Raw genomic sequence first — 20,397 nt, 5'->3', positions numbered from 1 at the left:
GTTTGTGTTGTAGTGTCCCGATCCGGCATATCCGATGCCTTGCTCTCGGGGGTGGAGGCGGCCACATAATCAGCGGCGGCTCGGCGTGTGAGACCTCGAGCCGTGGCGTGGGCCGCCTCGTTGCCCGCGAGCGGGACATCGGTGTGTGCCGGGGTCCAGAGGAGAAAGACTGTAGAATTTTGGGGTTGCGAGGGCGATGACGAGCCGCCGTCGTCACAAATTTGGAGTATGCGGACCGCTTCCCGCGAGACGCGACCCCGCGCGAAGCCGCGGATTGCCGCCTGCGAGTCGCTGATAACGATCGCAGCGCTAGGCACCGTGGCCAGTGCTAGGGCTATTGCGGCTTCTTCGGCCGCCTCCGTGTGTCCTGTGGTCACTGTAGCGCTCGCGAGGCACTTACCCGTGCGGTTTACAACCGCGATCGCGTGTGCGCTCCTTCATATCGCGCAGCGTCTACGTACACCGCCTCGTTGTGTTTGCCAAACTTCTTCAGAAGGTCTCTTGCTCGTTTGTTGCGTCTCGCGGCGTGGTGCGTCGGGTGCATGTTTTTGGGAAGCGGCGGGATGATCAGGCGGTCGCGGACCGAGGCCTGAATCGCCATCTTTTCTCCATGCTGAGTGTGGTACGCGATGCCGAGTGTCTCGAGGATGCATCGACCCGTCTTTGAATGAGATAATCGTTCGTACTGCGCAATGTCGTGCGCCTCGATTAACTCGTCAAGTGAGTTGTGAAGCCCGAGCTCCAGAGTCTAAACATCTGTCCGTCCCACGACGCCGTATATCTGCGAAATGAATGCATGATTGGTCAATTTAACGCATCTTATCGTTAGAGCAGTGTAATTGTAGATGATTCGTAACGTTAGAAAAAAAGAAAGATAAACATAGAAATGATCACGTCGCCGTCACTGCTTTCGAGGTCTTATCAAAAAAGAAAAATAAAGTTAGCAGATGTAATCGTTATAATAATGCAATAGTAGGTGATTGATAGCGTTAGGAAACAAAAACTGGTTACGTCGCCGCGTCAAGGGCGTAACAAAAGAAGGAAAACAGAGAAGTTATCGCATATAATCGTTATAATTGTGCAATAGTATACATTATAGGTAGCGATGGGTAGACATGCATAACGTATCTTCTAAATGAGGAATATCGAAGTAGCAGCCGAGGCAGCGAATGCTTACGCATTTGTAGTCTCAAATGTCCCAGAACTTGTGCAGATTATTATTATTATTATTATTATTATTATTATTATTATTATTATTATTATTATTATTATTATTATTATTATTATTACTTTTGCTCGCAATCTTGTCAGCGCGCCTGCCTGCGTCTCCGGAGTGAACACCTTCTTTCAGCCCCGGCATATATGGGTATCGAGTCTGCAAAGAAAGATATGCGTACATCAGGCAACCTCTTGCAAAAAAGATGCAAGCGGAAATTTTAAATAACGAAAAACTGGAATGATATACATTGTAAAAGTTGCAAGTGAACGCGTAAGTACAACGAGCTACCGAAACAGCTCCGCATCAACTCCCCCTCCATCCCCTCCCTCTTTTCTGTCCCTGCCCACTTAGCACCGAATAAGAAAGCGACGGCATTCGAGGTAGTATGTGTGTGACCGTCACGTACCCTTACCACACAATGAATTGTCAGCGCTGCGTTTTTTTTTTCGATCTGGCCCGTCACCGCAGGGCGTCGAGAAATTATTACAACGCTAAGCATGAATCAAGTTAACGCAAGCTGATCGGACGTACTGTATACATTAAACTGAGCTTTTACCAAGCACTGGCGCAAAGATACGGCAGTTTGTTCATGGTTTCCTAGACTTACGCGAAAAATGGACGAAAATTATACGCTTGCAGCAAGCTCACCTGTCCTCACTGGGCAATCGATAAAAGGTGGCGTACACCACAGAGCCGCAAACGGTGTCGATTCCGCGACCATAGTCGTCTGATCGTCTCGTCTGCCTCCGCCGCTTCTCGACACCCCCGATAACGCACATCGTTCCGAATTTTTCCTTGTTTGGTCTACCACTGAAAGGCCAAATTGTCGCCAAAGCCTCTCCCATACCTCTCCAACTACCCCGGTCACGTACTAATTGTGGCCATGTTGTTCCTGCAAACTTCTTAAACTCATCCGCCCACCTAACTTTCTTCCGCCCTCTGCTACGCTTCCCTTCCCTTGGAATCCATTCCGTAACTCTTAATGACCCATCGGTTATCTTCCCTCCTCATTACGTGTCCTGCCCACGCCCATTTCTTTTTCGTGATTTCAACTAAGATATCATTAACACGTGTTTGTTCCCTCACCCAATCTGCCCTTTTCTTATCCCTTAACGTTACACCTATCATTCTTCTTTCCATAGCTCGTTGCGTCGTCCTCAATTTAAGTTGAACCCTTTTCGTAAGCCTCCAGGTTTCTGCTCCGTACGTGAGTACTGGTAAGACACAGCTGTTATAAACTTTTCTCTTGAGGGATAATGGCAATCTGCTGTTCATGATCTGAGAATGCCTGCCAAGCGCACCCCAGCCCATTCTTATTCTTCTGATTATTTCAGTCTCATGATCCGGATCCGCAGTCACTACCTGTATATACGCCGCGTTAAAGGAATACGTACGCGCTTAAATCAGCTGAGCTGGGCAGCCGTCAGTCATCGCTGTTCCGCCGTAACCGACAAACTCGGGTGAAGGAAAGGAAAAGTGCTGTCTTTCTTTCACGCACAAAATGTTTCATTTTATTATTTCATTAATTACAAGTACGTTGCATCGGCAAGCGCAATTGACACCGTTTACTTTGTAGAATTTTATTATAAACAGCAGACCGCTCTAGGCGGAACTTGAAAACGAAACTATAGCGGTCGTTTTACGCCGGTTGGTTTGCGTCTCCGTGGCTGTGCCAGCCGATCTCTTCATGCGCCATGCGCGTTGCGAGGTGTGCATGCTCTCTATGCGTTCTAGCACGCCGGTGCCTGTAGACATGTCAAGAACTGGACGAGATAAGCAGTGACTTTGGTGGCGAGACATCCGCAGCATGTGCTACTGAATACTGCTTCCACAGCCCTCTAGGCTATGCATTACGGCGCTGAATGAGCAAAATTTTCAGCGCTGGTTGACCTAGCGCGCTTTCAGAAAGAAATGTTCCCAATGCTCCAATATACATCATGGTCAGTGGCGTAGCCAGAAATTTTGTTCGGGGGGGGCTACGCCACTGGTCCCATATATATATATATATATATATATATATATATATATATATATATATATTGTTACGTTAAGCACGGAGAAAAGGGGTTGATTTAGGCGTGCAAGAGCAGGAACGGCAGGCTACGAACAACAGGAATGGCCGCTGCACAGTCGTCGTTCTCTTCCCCTCTCTTCTTGATTCACACGTCCCTTTTAGGGCTTAGACGCAACATGTATATATATATATGGGGCCAGTGGCGTAGCCAGAAATTTTGTTCGAGGAAGCATTAGCTCGGGTGCTCCTATTTAAATGCATGTAGAAGGGGAATTCGTTTTTCCCTGCAACCACTTCGCCAAATTTGAGGAGGTCTGTTGCATTTAAAAGAACAAGTTTAATTCTAGTGACTACTGGTTTCGAATTTTTCGTTTAGGTGGTCAATTATTTATTAAAGAATGGCCAAATCGAAAATTTTCAGAAAACGAAACTATCAAGTTTAAAACTCCGTGACTCAACAATGAAAAATGATATCACAATTCTGTGAATTGCATCTAACAGTACATCTACAGCGGACAAAATGGATATGTTACACATGAATCTCAAAAAAATCTAGTATTGTGGAAATACGGCTTGTGCAGAACCCTTGTACACAACGTAACCAATTCACGTAAGATACAAATTGACATAGCAAACTTGTCCGCGTTTACTGTTATAGTAGATGCCGTTTACAGAACCACAATGTCTGTTCTTCATGCATAGCTATTCGTTTGTAAACGTCGTGCTTCTATTTTTTCAAGCTTTCAAAATTTTCAAAATATTTTAAACAAAATTCAGGCCCTAAATCGAAGTTGTTTCCAACAGAACTAGGAGTTAACTTTCTCTCTCAAATGCAACAAATTTCAATAAAAGCGATTAGCAGGATTATCTAAGAAAAGCGTTTCTGCGTTTTACAAGTACAGTGAAAGCTCGTTAATTCGAACTTCAATAATTCGAATTTATGGATAATTCGAACTGTGCGATATGGTCCGGCCAAGCTCCACAGAAGTCTATGTATAAAAAAGTCCGTTAATTCGAACGCGAGAAGGTTCCCTCACGGATAATTCGAACTACGCTCGCCTGACACACGGCCAGAGAAGCGCGCCACACAAGGCTGTATTGCCTCCGAAACGGAGAGAACGGCGAGAGAAGGCAAAATCGGAAAAAAAATCTAACCGACGCGGGGTCAGCCAGAAGGCAGCGGCGGCTGCCGCCTCTCCATTCTACGTAACCTCCGAGACTTCTTGCCCGTTGCGAATCTCGGAGGCTTTGCAAATCTTGTACAGCTGCTAATGTTGTGTGGAGATGGCACGGCAAGCTCCAAAACACAGCGAATCAAGTACGTCGCAGCTGCGCTTGCAATCAAGAACCAACGAATGAGGGCCTTCGCCACCTTCACATGTTCAGCGTCTTTGTCTCGGCAGTCTTCATCGGTTGTGCACCTCTGTTTTCAGCGTAGGAGGTATCGGCCGTCGCGATTTATTGTGATGGTGTTAAGCCTCGGCTAACGTTCGTTTCGGTGGACATCGGTGGTGTGGCACAGTCGGACCCAGAGCTTCGATTTGAAGATGGCGTGTGCCCGCGGCACACGCCATCACTTTCTGACACGCCAAATTTCTGACATGCCCTACTGCTTCCAAATCGCAGTGTACTGTTGCCCTCCTTCACTTTCGTTAATTCGAACTGAAGCGTCTTCCCCTTGCGGTTCGAATTAACGAGCTTTTACTGTATTTGAATAGGCCGCGTCGGATTGGGCCCGAGCTAAAGCTTCCTCTTAAACAAGTTGTCAAGGGATCAAATCCATGAATAATAAAGATGCTGCAAACGAATTCTTGAACGCTACGCACAGTCAAAACAATAAAATACGTATTTTTTCATAAAAGAATATACTGGTATGTGCCAAAAATTTTGCCCAAAGTAACTGATATGAATGCTTCCATATTTTTGTCTATCTAAGTAAAGAAGATATCACACGAACTTTAGAACTATATCAGTTCGTAACCAGGAAAGCAGTGCATGCCACTGATATGAAAAATTAAAAGGGAATGAACTGAACAAGAAGGGTTGAATTCTGGGCCAGTTGGTACACACTTGAACGAAAAAACCAGTCAAAAACAGAAAGGACAAGAGAAGATGTTGTCGTTGTGTCGTGAACTTCTTCTCTTGTCCTTTGTGTTTTTGACTGGTTTTTTCGTTCAAGAACTGAACAAGTTGAGGAGAAATATGTTACTGAAACTTTGTCATTCAAGAACCGTGCTTACATCCTTGTATATATACAATGGCCAGTGAAAAATCTCAATGATGCTGCAGCGTTTCCCACTTGAACTTTGCCAGTTTTGTATTAACCACATAAGCGACGTGGGGACAGGCATTGTCATGGAACAAGATGATGCCATTCGTCAATTTTCCACGTTTTTCGTTCTTGATTGCGACACACTGCCGTTCTGGCGTTTCACAATATCGGAAACAATTGATTGCCTCTCAAGATTTAGCAAATTCTATCAGTAATGGACCCTGACGGCCGAAAGAAAAGTCAACAACACTTTTCCAGCGAAAATGATGGCCTTTGCGTTCTTTGGGCGTGGTAAATTCGAATGTTTCCACTGTAAGCTTTGCCGTCGTGTTTCAGGTTCGTAGTAGTGGCACCAAGATTCGTCCCCAATCAGAATTGCAAACAAGAAGTCGTCATCCTCATTGTGATACCCGATCAGATGAGTCAAGGCAGCGCGAAACTTCTCCGTCTTCTCGCGATGGATCAAAATCTTGGGGATCCATTGCGCATCAAAGAGCCGATAACCGAGAAGCTCATGAATTATGGCGTGAACCGAACCGTGACTGATGTTCAGACGGTCTGACAGTTCATCGATGCTTATCCTCCTGTTCTTGTTTCATCAGCTCATGAACCTTTGATATTGTGTGGGGGGTGATTGCACGATGGTTTTGGCCCGGTCTTGGAATGTCTTTACAACGTCCTTTAAACCGTTTACTCCAACACTTCACAGTGGTCAATTAAATGCCGTGTTCGACGTAAAAGGCAGCCATACGGCGATTAATTTCTGTTTTGGAAACACCTTTAGCTGTGAAAAACTTCGTGACACCGAGCTGTTCAACTTTTGAAGTGTCCATTATGTGACGCAACCATATTCAACCCAGTGTATGAGAGCATTAAAGAATATTTATCTTCACACCTGCGTGCCACTTTTGCAAATGAGACATGCCGTTCTCCTACGCGCATACCTCGCAGATAATGAACCGAACCATTATTGCGCGGTTAGGGCAGGCGCACTTTCATTTGACTCGCCCTCCTACATTAGAAATGCAAAGATACAATGGGATATACAAATGCGAAAATACGGCTTGATAAAGGACAAAAAGGTATCACTGGAAACAAAGTTCACTGCATGTATACACAAAACCTCGCAACAAGATATTTAAGTATACAATCTAGAGATTCTAGACAAAATCCAGAGTGATTTCCGGCGCCGGGGGTCGCTTTGGTCGGCGGTGCATGGACAGCACGAAAAAATTTCGGGGGGGGCTGAAGCCCCATAAGCCCCCCCCCTGGCTACGCCCCTGATCATGGTATATGAGTCAAGATAGCTAAAGGAATTGGAAACAACCAGAACGTAATTTTGCTTTTGTATCATGGTAATGTTTTATTACGCAACATATATATACGCCGCGTTATCGTGGGCATCTTCGCATATACCAGCCTCCCCGTGTTGTGCGACCGTCAATCTTAGCTGCGAGTCGTGAGACCGGCGTGCTTTCGGCCGAGGCTGACGAATATCTGGTCCAGCGTGGTTTCGCTGACGTAGAAGATGTGAAACTTGTGCTTGCGCTTGAGGTAGAGCAGCCGGTCGAACATCTCGCACAGGTTCATCTGTATCCCGCCGCTCGGCGTGGAGAGCCGAAATTCGAGCCGGCCCTCGTAGCAGCGCACCAGCGTGGCGTTCGGGAAGTGTTCCGTCATGTCCATGACGATGAAGCGCTGGTGCTCCAAGTCGCACTTGCGGTCGGGAAACGTGTACACGGTGATGGTGGTGCCCCGGCAGTACTTGTCGGTGAGCTCCTTCACCGAGCCGATGCACTCGATGCGACCGGCCACCAGAATGGCGATGCGGTCGCAGACCTCCGCGTAGTGCTGCAGGTGTTCGCACGCGAGCACCACGGTGGCGCCCGCACGCAGCGTGTCCAGCACCCGGCGGACCACGAGGCGCGACGGCGCGTCCAGGTCCGGAAGGTCCAGCAGGCACAGCTTCGGGAAGGCCGTCAGGGCCAGCGCCAGGGAGAGCTGCGTCTTCGCGCCCGCTCCATACGACGCGATGGGCGCGTCGGGGTCGTCGAGCTCGACGGCCTGCAACGCGCACGCGGTGGCTCCGGGCACGTCGCGTACGCCCCGGAGCATGGCCAGCAGGCAGGCCATCTCTCGCGCCGTGAGCGTGTCCAGGAGTCCCCAGCCGTAGGGCACGTAGCCGACGTCCTGCATCCACTGGCGGTAGCTGCGCGTGAGCGACGTGCCGGCGCTCATGTAGGCGTCGCCGGCCGTCGGGAACAGCTCGCCTCCCAGTACGCCGAGCAGCGTGGACTTGCCGGTTCCCAAGGCGCCGACGAGTCCGAGGCATTCGCCGCTGCGCACCGCGAAGCTGACGTTGTCGACGGCGAAGCGCGGCCGGAAGAAGCCGTACGCCTTGCTCAGGCCTCGCACGAGGAGGGCCTGCCTGTCGAAGTCGCGCTGGTTGTAGACGTCGTCGACCAGGCGCTCCTCCCGGACGACGTCGGCGTCGACGGTGCTTTCTATGCCGCTGTAAGCGGGCGGCAGCTCGTGGCCCTGAATGCGCGACCAGAGGCGTTGGAGGAGGTCCGAGTCGAGGAAGCTGACCAGGGCGAAGCAAAAGCAGCCCTCGAGCAGCAGGCCGAACACGTCTAGGAAGCCCGTGAGCGGGGCGAGGCTGAGTGGCTTCAGGTTGCTGGACGCTGCGGCAGAGGTCGTAAGAGATTAGGCAGAGGTTCCGCAAAGAGATTAGCGTTACCGACCAGGCGATGAATCAACTGACGTGTGGCTCGACGTGTTACTTGTATCTTCGTTTGTGTATTCCCAGGACCGAAGCGTTTCTTAAAATAAAGGAAACTACAGAAAGTGTCACTCCGCAAATGGCTGTTCCGTATATGCGCTTATGTGGGTCCTTATCGGCGAGCTCAAGTAATAATTTATCTAGCGCCGGGTGCCATCCGTTCGCCTTTGCCCGAACTCGAACAATTCGCGCGTGTAGCTGTTGTGGTCGCTATGCTCTCTGTGCAGCCACAGACGCGCACACCCGCATTTTGTCTGTGGTTCACGTATTTGGTTCGCATGACTATATGAACTGGTTTCTTGCTGGGAGATTATCACAATTATCCGGAGGGGGGTTGGAGTCCGTCAAAATTTTTCCAGGATCTTTCCTCTATTTCCACCGTGTGCGATGTGGAAATTCATTTAGAAAAATCAAACTAACACAAACCCACCGTTAAACCTTTCTCACATCTCTAAGCTTGACATGCTGGGTACATAGCCGTTATCCTCTGGAATTCGCGGATGCTCATTGCGGTACAGGATTAGCGTGCTTTGATCGAGCTTGAAATTAACCTGGCAGTAGCCGGGGGAAAAAAAAAGCGGGTTATTTCTAAAGAAATTCACGGCCGTTCACGTACAGGAGCCTCCGTGCGACGGGCAGCACTCCTTCAACCGCTGCGTGAATTGGGCGGCGGCATTCTTCTTGCAGTACAGCGTCAGCAGGAGGCCTCTTTCCAAGCAGATCAGGTTCTCCTTGCGAAGCAGGATCAGCTTGGTCTGCGAAACGGGAGGGACGTGTGCGAGGCTCACGCGTCGGGGACCAGTTCTGCTCATAATGGGCGAGTCTGTCTGTGTGCCTGCTCGTCGAATGGCCGTGGAATCGCGTATCGCTATTTTCTCGCGTTCTTTGTCGTTTCTTTCTGGTAGTATCGCCTATTCTAATGCCTTCGTAAGTCATCTGGCGTCCTCGCTGGGAGCGGATGGAGAACGGTGTCTGGCAATTAGTGCCTTCTTTCAGAACGAAAGTAGCTGCTTGACAGAATGTGTTTACTATGTTAAGGACGGGGTACGCTGAAATAAACATCAGAATGCGACGTTGGTCTAGTTGTTTCATGCCTCAAATGTGATACTAGTGCAAAAAAAAAACTAAGCTACATACTAATTGAAAACTAACCTAAAGCTCAGTTAAAGCTAAGCGAAACCTAAACCAAGACAGAAAGAGTGTCAAAGAGCGTTGTCGCTCTTTCTGTTTTGGGTTTCGTTTAGTTTTTCTTGCGCCAGTGTGGCATTTCAAGCTTGAAATAAACACGTTTAAATACAGGGTGTTTCACTTGGGCCTAACTTTAAAAATATGCAAATGCTACGTAGCTGGACGGAACCAAGGTTATGTTGTGTGCCGTCGCTTGGGGATACTCAGGATATTTTTTCGCGTTCTGCCCAATTAGATCCGTAGTCTTAATCAACTTCTCAATAATTATAATGAAGATGTAGCATCTTCAGTGGAGGCGTGGCGCTGTGCTCAAGTGGGTGGAGTGGAGGAGAAATTTTCGAGTCGAGGATGGTTTGAGAATACAGGGTGGGGTAAGAACATCACGTCATGGTGTATACGTTACACGAAACTAAACGCTATTTAGTATGCAAGTGGGAGAAGCTCCACCGAAGGGAGAGCCGACGTTCAAGGGCGTTTGTTCCGTGTAACTTTTGTCTAGTAAGCGGAACATTTTTGAAAGCGTGGTACACTTACTTGTCGCAGACTATAGTGGAACGAGATTAATATTGTATCATCTGGATAGCAATGGAGGAAGTTTTGAGGCGATATCTGTGCTACTGATTCTATCGACTGACTGACCTATGCAACTTAAAACGGCTCCTGAATGTTGAGCTATGCGGTATAGTGTAAGCATCCGAGAGAAATTTCACTACACTGAAGCTCCTTAATTCGCGCTCAAACCCAAGAGCACGAGCGCTTTTGTATACTTCGACCATGGAGGAAAGAAAAACAATACAGAAGGAGTTGTGACGTCAAGCTTTTGAAGCCTAGTCATAAAAAAGAATGTAAAAGGCCCATGGTAAATATGCCCTTATCAGGTGTTGTCCAAGCTATATAATTTGTAGCCTCTGAATGCTGGCAAGGGTCGAGCGTGACCAGGACGTCACTAGAGTACTGCGAACGAGGCGATGTCTTGAAATGTCCTGCAACCATGGGGGAGGGCCCACTTCCTAAGAGCCGACGTGCAGGTTGGCCCCGAAGAAAAGGCTTCGGAGGATGTTGGTTTACCGAGACTAGCTGGCTGAGGTCATGCTCGCTACTGGTTTTGTTTCTGTCTTTCCTCCATGCTACGACGCTTCTATTTCGTATTCCGCGAAGTCATGTCTTAAGCAAGGTTTGAGTACGGGCTAGTTGGTATTCCATGGTATCAATCGTCACTTACAGCGCATACATAGACGGAGGACAAAAAAACTTGCCCAGCTTTGTGTCAGAACCAATCCTGCTGCTAAGAAACGTAGTATTTGCGCCATTAATCATAGGAAGAAATTTACAGGTTGTTCGAAAGGTGTAGTGCATAAGATACCCCTGAAATGCGGTAGGTGTTATATAGGACAGACTGGTAGATAACACAGCAATAACACAGCAATAAAGTGCGCTAAGGGCGGTAAGGCTCCCTAGGTGTTCACTGCGCACAATGCGGCTGCGTCCCAATTTTTGAGGAGACGACTATCTTAGCTAGGCATTCCAATGAAAGTACCAGAATTATCATTGAAGCAGCAGCGATTGCCGATGGCGACTCGGTTAGTAAGCCATCAATCGCACTAACAGACAAAGAACTGGTTTTCCTGAGGTCGCACATGCGCTCTCGTTCATCTTAGGTAACAAATCCTGAATGCATTCTCATGTCGGGTTGCTGCCTGTAGAGGGCGCTTTTGTCTTGGTGTTTCAGGGTATATACGTTTATTTCTGAAAGTAAAAATCAGTTGGAAGTCAGCGCTTGTCTACGTCGTCCTTTTTTGTCCTCCGTCTATGTATGCGCTGTAAGTGACGATTGATATCATGTCTTAAGACTGCATGGTTGACGATGCCTCGATGAGCAACTCTCGCATGTAGAAAGTGTGTAACGCCACTTACAAGACCCCTGGTGACAGCGTACGTGGGTGCCCAGCGAACTGATAGGCTCAAGGCAAATAGGAACCACGAAGGGAAGCTCTTCGTTCTTCGTGAGAACTGCACCATGTACAGGGCAGCAGCTATGAAGGCACCCAGCACTCCTGCATAGCATGAGTGGTCATTTGAGGTGTGTGTGGTGGTGGTTGGTGGGGGGGAGGAGGAGGTCAGTACAGTCGACTGCTTTGTGCGCCTGTCGTTATTTATTTCATTTATTTACAGATAGTGTAGGCCCTCTTCGGGCCCGTGCAGGAGTGGGTACAGTCAACAAAACAGAGAAACACAAAAAAATACAAAGAAAATTTAACGAAAGGGGGACACAAAACATTCGACATGTCAACAAGCTATATTCAGAATTTTACTTCAGCTACTCTGGGCGCGTCCACCGTCTTTGGGCGCCGTCAGCTAGCGTCATTTTTTAAAAAGAAAAGTCAGCACCTACCTCCTCCAGCAAATTTCCGAGGAGTCTAAACACTTCATCGAAACGGCAGGGTTACCCTCACCGGGTTGCTTGGATTAAAGATATCTGCTGCACCGCCTTGCATGCACTTCGAAAATCGCCATTAAAAGGCATTCAATGAAGAGGCAACCAAAATGCTTCCGCCTGAGTATGATAAATACTTTTCCGATCCCTCGATTTTCAGAAGAACGGAGTCTCAGTAAGGCGTCATTATCGCACTTGGGACGCAGAAATTCACTGAGCATACTTTTTTCACCCAACATAAGTGGCTAAGTGAGCTGTCGTGTGGTTCTATGCTGCTCTATACGAAACGCACTTGTTTCTATTATGTGGATCGTTAGTATTAGAACATCGAACTTCATAAAAGCACCAGCTACAGGGGAACTTACCTACACTCAAGTACACGGCTGTCATGGTGTAGAAGGCCTTCGCAGCGTTCTCGAACCAGAACGACGCCAAATAGGCTAAGTTTATGGCCACCAAGCTGTACGCCAGAAACAGTATAAATATGGCATCTGCGATGAAACATTGAAAAAAAAAGTTAGAAAATAAATATTGCTGGTAGACTGCGCAAGCGCAGCGTCAATACTGCTGCATTGACCCGGGAACGCGTAATCACGCATACGCCCTGAAATTTTACAACGCAGCGTCTAGTAGCATTCGCACCGGGAGAGATTACGCGACCAAGTCGTCCGCAAATGTTCGCCTTGGATGAACAGCGACCAACCTCGCGAAGTCGCCCAGCGACCCAGTTTCTTTTATGCGTTGCATATTGCAATCACTCAGTTCAGCCCTAGGGCGCGGCCGGGCAGCCACCATTTAACCACGTGACGTGACGTCACGACAGCCGGAGGAAAAGCTGGGCCCCAACTCGCGCGGTCGCGCGCGGCCGCAGCCACCACTTGACTCCCACTCCTCCCGCTAGGGGCGCTGCGCCGGCGCGTGACGTCACGGAGGAAGAACTGGGCCCCAACTCGCGCGGTCGCGCGCGGCCGCAGCCACCACCTGACTCCCGCTCCTCCCGCTAGGGGCGCTGCGTTGGCGCGTGACGTCACGGAGGAAAAGCTGGGGGAGTATTCTGTAGGAGTCCACCTAGTGGACTGTCCATTTCGGCCGCTGCTGATTGGCTGGGGCCGCTCGTCTCCTCCTCGCTCGTACAGCTGCGTCCAATCAGCAGCGGCCGAAATGGACAGTCCACTAGGTGGACTCTTACAGAATACACCCCCAGGGCCCCAACTGGCGCGGTCGCACGCGGCCGCATATTGCGCGGCCGCGCAATATGCAACGCATTCTTGGCTTAACCAAGCTAAGCCTGGCAATTTTTTATAATGCGATAGCAATTATATGGACACTGCAGGCACATATCTGCAGTCGCCGTCGCCGTCGCCGTGAGGTTCCGTATGAATGAAAGCGTGTGAAAGGGAGCCGGCGAACGAGGTTCAATCTCGTGTGCGCGAGCGAGGGATGCGGCCCGGATGCGTGCCCTCTCCTGTAGCGCGCGAGGCAAGGGAAGTGAGGCGAGGAAGAAGGGGCGTTCTTCTCCGGCGGCTGCTACGCTGCCTTGATGTCCTCCTCGCCCACCGCTCCAAACAGAGGGGAGACAACCGGTGCGTCTACGATGGCGTTGGTCACGCGAATCCCGGACGCCGTAGTAGGCGCCTTTGGCGGACACCATAAGGACGCGTTGCCGGTGCTCGTGTATCTTGAAAGCGGTTTGCGACGTGGCTAAAGTGTGCGCTCTCGCAGGCATCATCTTCAAAGCGATCTGCGCTGTTGGCAGAGTGCGCGTAGTGCCGATAGCTTCGTATGCGCTGTGCTTTCGACGTTCCGTACACGTTGAAGCGACAGGTCAATTGACTCGCGGCTGCTGCCGCGAATCCCAACTCCAGCGTTTTCAGAGTTTCCGCTGACATCGAGCGAAGTGTGTTCATGTTTACCTTTGCGCGCGTGGCACCGTGCTGGTTAATTTAGTTAAAACACGTTGACGGGCTAGTTGGTTTGAATTCGTGATAGAATGTTTCTACGTCCTCTTTGAGTCACGCTTACACATTCTATCATTGTTAATTCAGTCAGTAAGCGAATGTTTACAAGTTTATACGGCCGATAAGATAAAACTACTATTCTTACTTCTTACAGCTAATTTGCTATCGGAATCGGTGCCTCGCCTTTCGGGCGGAACTGCGATTTTTTTTTTTTACCTGTGATATCGGAGTCCCAAACTACTGGACAAATCAGGGGTCTAGGAGCAGCGTAAGCGTCAGGGTAAATGCGCTTACGCTTATTTTGCGCAGCCGTGACGGTGCGGGCTGACGTCAGCGGCTCCGATCACAAGTATTTCGCGCATGACGACGGCAAGGTCGCGCTCGCCGGCGTGGACATCGTCCGCCACGAGTCCGTGGTCTCCAGTCGGCGTCGGTGGCGCGGCGTTTCTCAATCGCCGGTGTCAATGCCGCCCTGAGCCCAACAACTATAGTCGTCGCTCTATTCTTCTCGCACGCATGCGGGTTCATCCACTATGAAACATTAAAATCATCTGAATGTAGCACGATGCGCTGAAGAGAAAATCCGAATGGGAACGTCGTAAACGAAGGCTTTGAGATGGAAAACAGGTTTAAGTGGCTATCGTCCCGTCCCCTCCCCCCTCCTCCATTCCATCTTTTTTCCATGTGTATTTGGGCGACCGGCGGAGTCGCCTTGCCGTGGACGTGATCGGCAGTTCCCTATTTTCCTATAGTCTTAGCAGAACCATCGACCTTCACACAGATCCCTAACGTCCTTTTACTCGTCTCTATACGTTTTGCATTTTATCCCCCTTGGCTTGTCCACTGCTCCTTCGCCCCCTCCCCCGCCTTCCATCCCTGGACGCCGTCTTTTTTATGGAGGCGGTGAGCGGTGTTTTGCGTTGCTATCATGGAACAGTGGGACATATTCCCTTCGTACTCTGACATATCTATACTGCCACCATTTGCCACCAACCCTCCAGTCTCATCTTTTCGTTTATTCTCCCCGTGGCGGCTTTTAAACCTCGTGCTTTTTGAAATTCTGTACGCTCTTCGTCCAAGTACGAAAAAAACTGTTTCGTTTATTAAGATATATCTCAAATGCTTCCCCTGGCTTTCACAAATTCATTTCCGTCTTTGCCGATTCGCTCGGAAGGGATTTTGATATCAGTGGCCTCCGGTACCTTCAGATGCGTGCCCGCCCCCGGATCTCCGAGGCCACGTGCGGGCGCGCGTGTAGCCGCACAACTCACTGATGTACTGCCAGTCGAGGAACGTCCGGAAGGCCACCGTGGCCGCGGTGAAGATCACGGCGTGGATGACGCCCATGCAGGCGTCGAAGAGCAGGTTGCCCAGCCAGTAGAGGGCGCCTCCGAGACCCGTCATGAGCTGCAGGTGCTTGGCGCCCGACATGCGCTCGCCGAGCACGGTGACCACGAAGTGCGCCGCGTGGTAGCACAGCGCCGCGGGCACGAACACGGCGCACAGCACGCGCACCAGCACCGCGTGCACCACGTAGCCGGAGTTCTGGCGCCGCGCGCTGTGCATCTCGAACTCGCGGAAGAAGCTGAGCAGCGTGTCCGCCGTCTCCGTACTCTGCGCGGTTTTTTTTTTCGCGCTCTATATACAGTCGAGCGCCTTTACAACGGACGCCTTTACAACGGACGCCTTTACAACGAAATGACCTTTATAACGAATGCATAACTTTACCCCGGTTCTACTGTGAGCTTTGTAGTACGCGACCTTTACAACGAATATACCTATATAACGAATCATCTTGAACTCCCCAAACACTTTGGTGTAAAGGCGTTCGACTGTTATACCATTTGCGTACAAGGAGGGAGGGGGAAAGCGGGAAGCGTGCGCGAATATTCAAAGAAAGTTTAGAATGAGGATTAGGCTGTTTGCCCCCATTCGAATGGGGTGCTCACCGTGGTGCCCAATACACGGCGCAGTAAGAACAAAGGACAAGTCGAGTCAGGTCGAGGGCTGAACAACTCATAGTCGGCGCTTGTCCTGATTTGAGCTGTTACTTGTTCTGACTGCGTTACGCATTCTGTACGTTATAACGATGAATAATTACCAACATGCCCAAACCTATACCCTTCCGAATACCAGCTATTTGTAAATTCGCATACTTCTCGAATGTATCAGGATCACCAACCCTGCGATCAATTCTATACCGGCCGTCATAGCAGACATAAGACACAGTTAAGCACGCAGTGGAGCACGCTGTATGCCACTTAAAAAACGAGACTCTTCCGGCTAAACCGCTATCAGTAACAATCACTACTTAGTCCTTGGTAGGGGAATAAACTGCTTGTGTTTTGCCTAAGGCTCCATTTGAGCTTTTGATAGCGCTTCATTAACCGTGCAGTGAGATGACAAAAAAACTTAGTAACGTTGTCAATATGCTATCGGACGTGAATATCGAAGGTTGGAACGGCTGCTCGATATTTAAAAACTATTCGAAAAGTATTCGATATTCGAGTAGATGCGCTTCTGACACCCTACACATTACATGTAGGATGTTCTGGCGCCCTACATATTACATGGCTTTCCCAACTCTATCCCTTCCTCTTGATGTCGGCTATAGTATCGGCTACCCCTGTTTACGCTTTAATATGCAAACTGATGTCTTGCGGTCTCTTAACGTTACGACTAACACTTTTCGTTCAACAGCTCGTTGCACTGATATGTCCCGCCAAACCCTACTGCCAAGCGCGACTCTCACAGCTTGAACTCCGATGGGGTTTCCAAGGAACCCGGCGTTATAGTTTCAGTGCTTCGATATGTGAAGGAAATATTCTGAAAGATTCCTCGAGTACAGGCTTCGGTGCAAGGCAGGCACGTACCCAGGATTTTTTTTCGGGGGGGGGGGGGGGGCTCACCACCTCCATCATCATCATCATCACCACCACCACCACCATCATCATCATTAGCCGGTTTTATTTCCACTGCAGGACGAAGGCCTCTCCCTGCGATCTCCAATTACCCCTGTCCTGCGCCAACCGATTCCAACTAGCGCCCACGAATTTCCTAATTTCATCGCTCCACCTAATGTTTTGTCGTCCTCGATTGCGTTTCCCTTCTCTTGGAACCCATTCTGTAACCCTAATGGCCCAACGGTTATCTAACCAGCGCATTACATGACCTGCCCAGCTACATTTTTTCCTCTTGATGTCAATGAGAATATCGTCTATACCCGTTCGCTCTCTGATCCAAACCGCTCTCTTTCTCTCTCTTAACGTTATGCCTAGCAATCTTCGTTCGATCGCTTTTTGCGCGGTTCTTAACTTGCTCTCAAGTCTCTGCCCCATATGTCAGCACTGGCAAAATGCACTGATTGCACACCTTACTTTTTAATAATAATGGTAAGCGTCCAGTCAGGAGCTGGCAATGTCTGCCGTATGCGATCCAACCTATTTTTATTCTTCTGAGAATTTCCTTCTCATGACCAGGGTTCCCTGTGATTAATTGACCTAGGTAAACGTATTCCTTCACAGTCTCTAGTGGCCGACTGGCTATCCTGATCTCTTGTTTCTTTGCCCGGCTATTTATCTTTATCTTCATCTTCTGCATATTAATATTCAACCCCACTCTTACACTCTCTCTGTTAGGTCTTCAATCATTTGTTGTAACTCGTCTGCATTGTTGTTCAATAGAGCAATGCCATCGGCAAACCGAAGGTTGCTGAGATATCTGCCATCGATCTTTCCTCCCAAGCCTTTCCAGTTTAATAGCTTGAATTCTTCTAAGCACGCAGTGAATAGCTTTGGAGAAATTGTCTCCCTGTCTGACCCTTTTCTCTGTAGGTATCTCCCTCCTTTTCTTGTGTAGAATTAAGGTAGCTGTAGAACCTCTGTAGATATTCTTACGCGAAGGACGAGTCAGTAAGACGAGAAACTATTTACAGAATACATTTACAACAACGGTTGCAGCGCTGACCGGTTAAATTCACAGCGCGAGCCCAGTTCGTTCTTCCTCCTCTTTTCTGGGGTGATGGCGCCTACGCGCCTCGTTCAAACAAACAAATACCACATGCATGTAGCAATATTTTCCAAGCTTTTTACGTAAGCGTTCTGTACTCCTTGATTACGTAGTGCCTCTATGATTGCTGGTATCTCTACTGAATCAAATGCATTTTCGTAATCTATATAAGCCACATAGAGAGGCTTATTGTACTCTGCAGATTTCGCGATAACCTGATTGATGACATGGATGTGATCCATTGTAAAGTATGTCTTCCTGAAGCCAGCCTGTTCCCTTGGTTGTCAAAATCTAGTGTTGCCCTTATTCTATTGGATATTACTTTGGTAAATATTTTATAAAATACTGGGAGCAACCTAATGGTCCCATAATTTTTTCAATTCTTTAACGTCTCCTCTTTTGTGGATTAGTATAATGTCTGCATTCTTCCAATTTTCTGGGACCTTTGCAGTCGATAGACACTTCGTATAAAGATCCGCCAGTTTTCCAAGCATCATGTCTTCTCCATCTTTAATTAAATCAACTGTTATTCCACCTTCTCCTCCCGCTCTTCATCGTTTCATGTCTTGCAGGGCCCTTCTGACCTCATCGCTAGTTGTAGGAGAGTTTCTGTATCCTGTTCACTACTGTTTCTAATTGAAGTATCGTGACTCCTCTGGGTATTGTATACAGAAGAAGAAGAAGAAGAAGAACAAAACTTTATTCGTAGAAAGAACTTCGTTGCCCCTAAAACGGGGTAACGCCGTGTGGTCGGGCCCCTATTCCAAGGCACCGCTGGCCCTCGCCATCCTTTCTGCCCTGCGGACGAGCCTGAGCTGATCCCCAAGGGCGGAGCTGGATAGCAATGCCTCCCACCTCGCTCTCGTGTTATTATCTTCTTGTTCTTCTGTGTGAGCTGTGCACTCCCATGTGATGTGGTAGAGCGTTGGTGTGCTCCCACACCACGGGCATATGTCCTTGTATGCTGTTGGGTAGTATATATGCAGTTTATGTAGGTTTATGTATGTGTCTGTTTGGAGCCTGCGTAACGTCGCTGAGTCCATGGCTGAAAGGTTCCTATGCGGGGCTGGGTAGAGCCTTCTGATTTCCCTGTAGTGTTGCAGGATCGCTTTAGAACTTGGATCGATGGGTGTCGGGTCCTCCACCATGTTGCCATGGGCAGCTCGGCAATTAGTAAAACCTCGAGCCACCTCATCTGCATGGAGGTTCCCAGTAACACCCTCGTGTCCCGGGGCCCATGTTATCGTTTGGGTATACCTGACGTCAAGGTCTCTGTTGATTTCGGTAAATATCCGGCGTGCCCTCGCGCTGATCTGTCCCCTCTGATAGTTTCTACAAGCGGCCTGAGAATCTGTGACTATTGTTAGTGGAGCATTGCGCTCTATGCCTTCTCGTATAGCTAAGGCGATGGCTATCTCTTCGGCTTCTAAAATGGTTGCTCGGGAAACCGAAGCACAGGCCGTGATTTTCCCTTTACGGTTTACGACAACTGCCACCATGTTCTTTGCGTTGGCCCGATATGGTGAAGCATCCGTGAATCGTGCAGTGTCCAAGTATTTTGTTGTTTTGTCTATGTATTCTGCTCGAGCTTTTCTCCTTCCTGCGTGTAATGTCGGATCCATGTTTTGTGGTATTGGTGATACCCCATACAAATCTCTAATCTGGCAGGGTAGACCTTTGGCGTTTTGGTGCATTTGTATGCATCCTCCAAGGCCGACTCTTAGAAGAAGAGCTCTGCCGACTGTCGTTTGCGCCAATCGACTCCTCTGCGCTATGAGTTGGGCCTCAGCCAGCTCATGAAATGTATTGTGGAGGCCGAGGGCTAGAAGCTTCTCATTTGAAGTGTTGCGTGGCAACCTCAGGGCTGTCTTATATGCCATCCTTATTATTGTATCAGCCTTTTCTTCTTCCTCCCTGTTCATGGTATGGTATACAGGTTCATGGTTGTATACAGGTCCGCATAGAATTTTTCCCCTGCTTTTACTGTATCTTCGAGATTGCTGATGATATTATCCTTCTTATCTTTTAGTCCATACATCATGGTTTGTCCTATGCCAGGTTTCTTTTCTACTGAGTTCAGGCTGCGTTCATTTCTTACTGCTTCTTCAGTCTTTCTCATGTTATAATTTCGAATAACAGTTATTTTCGCCTTGTTGATCAGTTTTGACAGTTCCGCGAATTGCGTAACGCTGTGCGGCCGCCAGTCCCATACAACCGCGTAGAGCGCAGGACTCTGCGATTCTAGACGTACTGCGCTCACCGCGAAAGGTTAGAGAAACACCCACATAAGCACAGCAGAGAAGTGGCTACGTGAGGCGGTTCCACCGATAACTGTAGAAGCGTCATTCAAAACAAGTAATTGTTCTCCACTTCCGGCGTCGTTTTCCCTACTTCCTTTTTAAATAAAAAGATGTTGATCCATAAATATTCTCACAAACAATGGTTAACGTTTTTATTATTCGCTTTTGCTTGCAGTTTGGTTGTTGCCTTGACTCTCTCCCTTGGTAGATCGCTTAATTTCT

General features: G+C 48.7%; 2 protein-coding genes across 7 annotated transcripts in view; one reads left to right on the top strand and one right to left on the bottom strand.

The window, feature by feature from the left end:
* Positions 1-20,397, top strand: part of LOC135903703 (natterin-4-like) — a 283,730-nt gene that overhangs the window by 170,111 nt on the left and 93,222 nt on the right. The window lies entirely within an intron of this gene.
* LOC135903693 (phospholipid-transporting ATPase ABCA3-like) overlaps positions 6,843-20,397 on the bottom strand; it is a 59,853-nt gene continuing 46,298 nt past the window's right edge. For all 6 annotated transcript variants that reach the window (XM_065434034.1, XM_065434036.1, XM_065434037.1 and 3 more), the window contains 5 exons: positions 15,139-15,481; positions 12,275-12,400; positions 11,390-11,529; positions 8,904-9,042; positions 6,843-8,189 (listed from right to left, as the gene is read on the bottom strand). In XM_065434034.1, coding sequence (XP_065290106.1) covers positions 6,952-8,189; positions 8,904-9,042; positions 11,390-11,529; positions 12,275-12,400; positions 15,139-15,481 — 1,986 coding nt within the window. In that variant the 3' untranslated portion in view covers positions 6,843-6,951. The remainder of the gene's footprint in view (positions 8,190-8,903; positions 9,043-11,389; positions 11,530-12,274; positions 12,401-15,138; positions 15,482-20,397) is intronic.

This window comes from Dermacentor albipictus, chromosome 9 (genome assembly GCF_038994185.2).
Source record: "Dermacentor albipictus isolate Rhodes 1998 colony chromosome 9, USDA_Dalb.pri_finalv2, whole genome shotgun sequence".
Classification (NCBI taxonomy): Eukaryota; Metazoa; Arthropoda; class Arachnida; order Ixodida; family Ixodidae; genus Dermacentor; species Dermacentor albipictus.
Note: the sequence above shows the minus strand (reverse complement) of the source record. Positions and strands in the feature narration are given on the sequence as shown.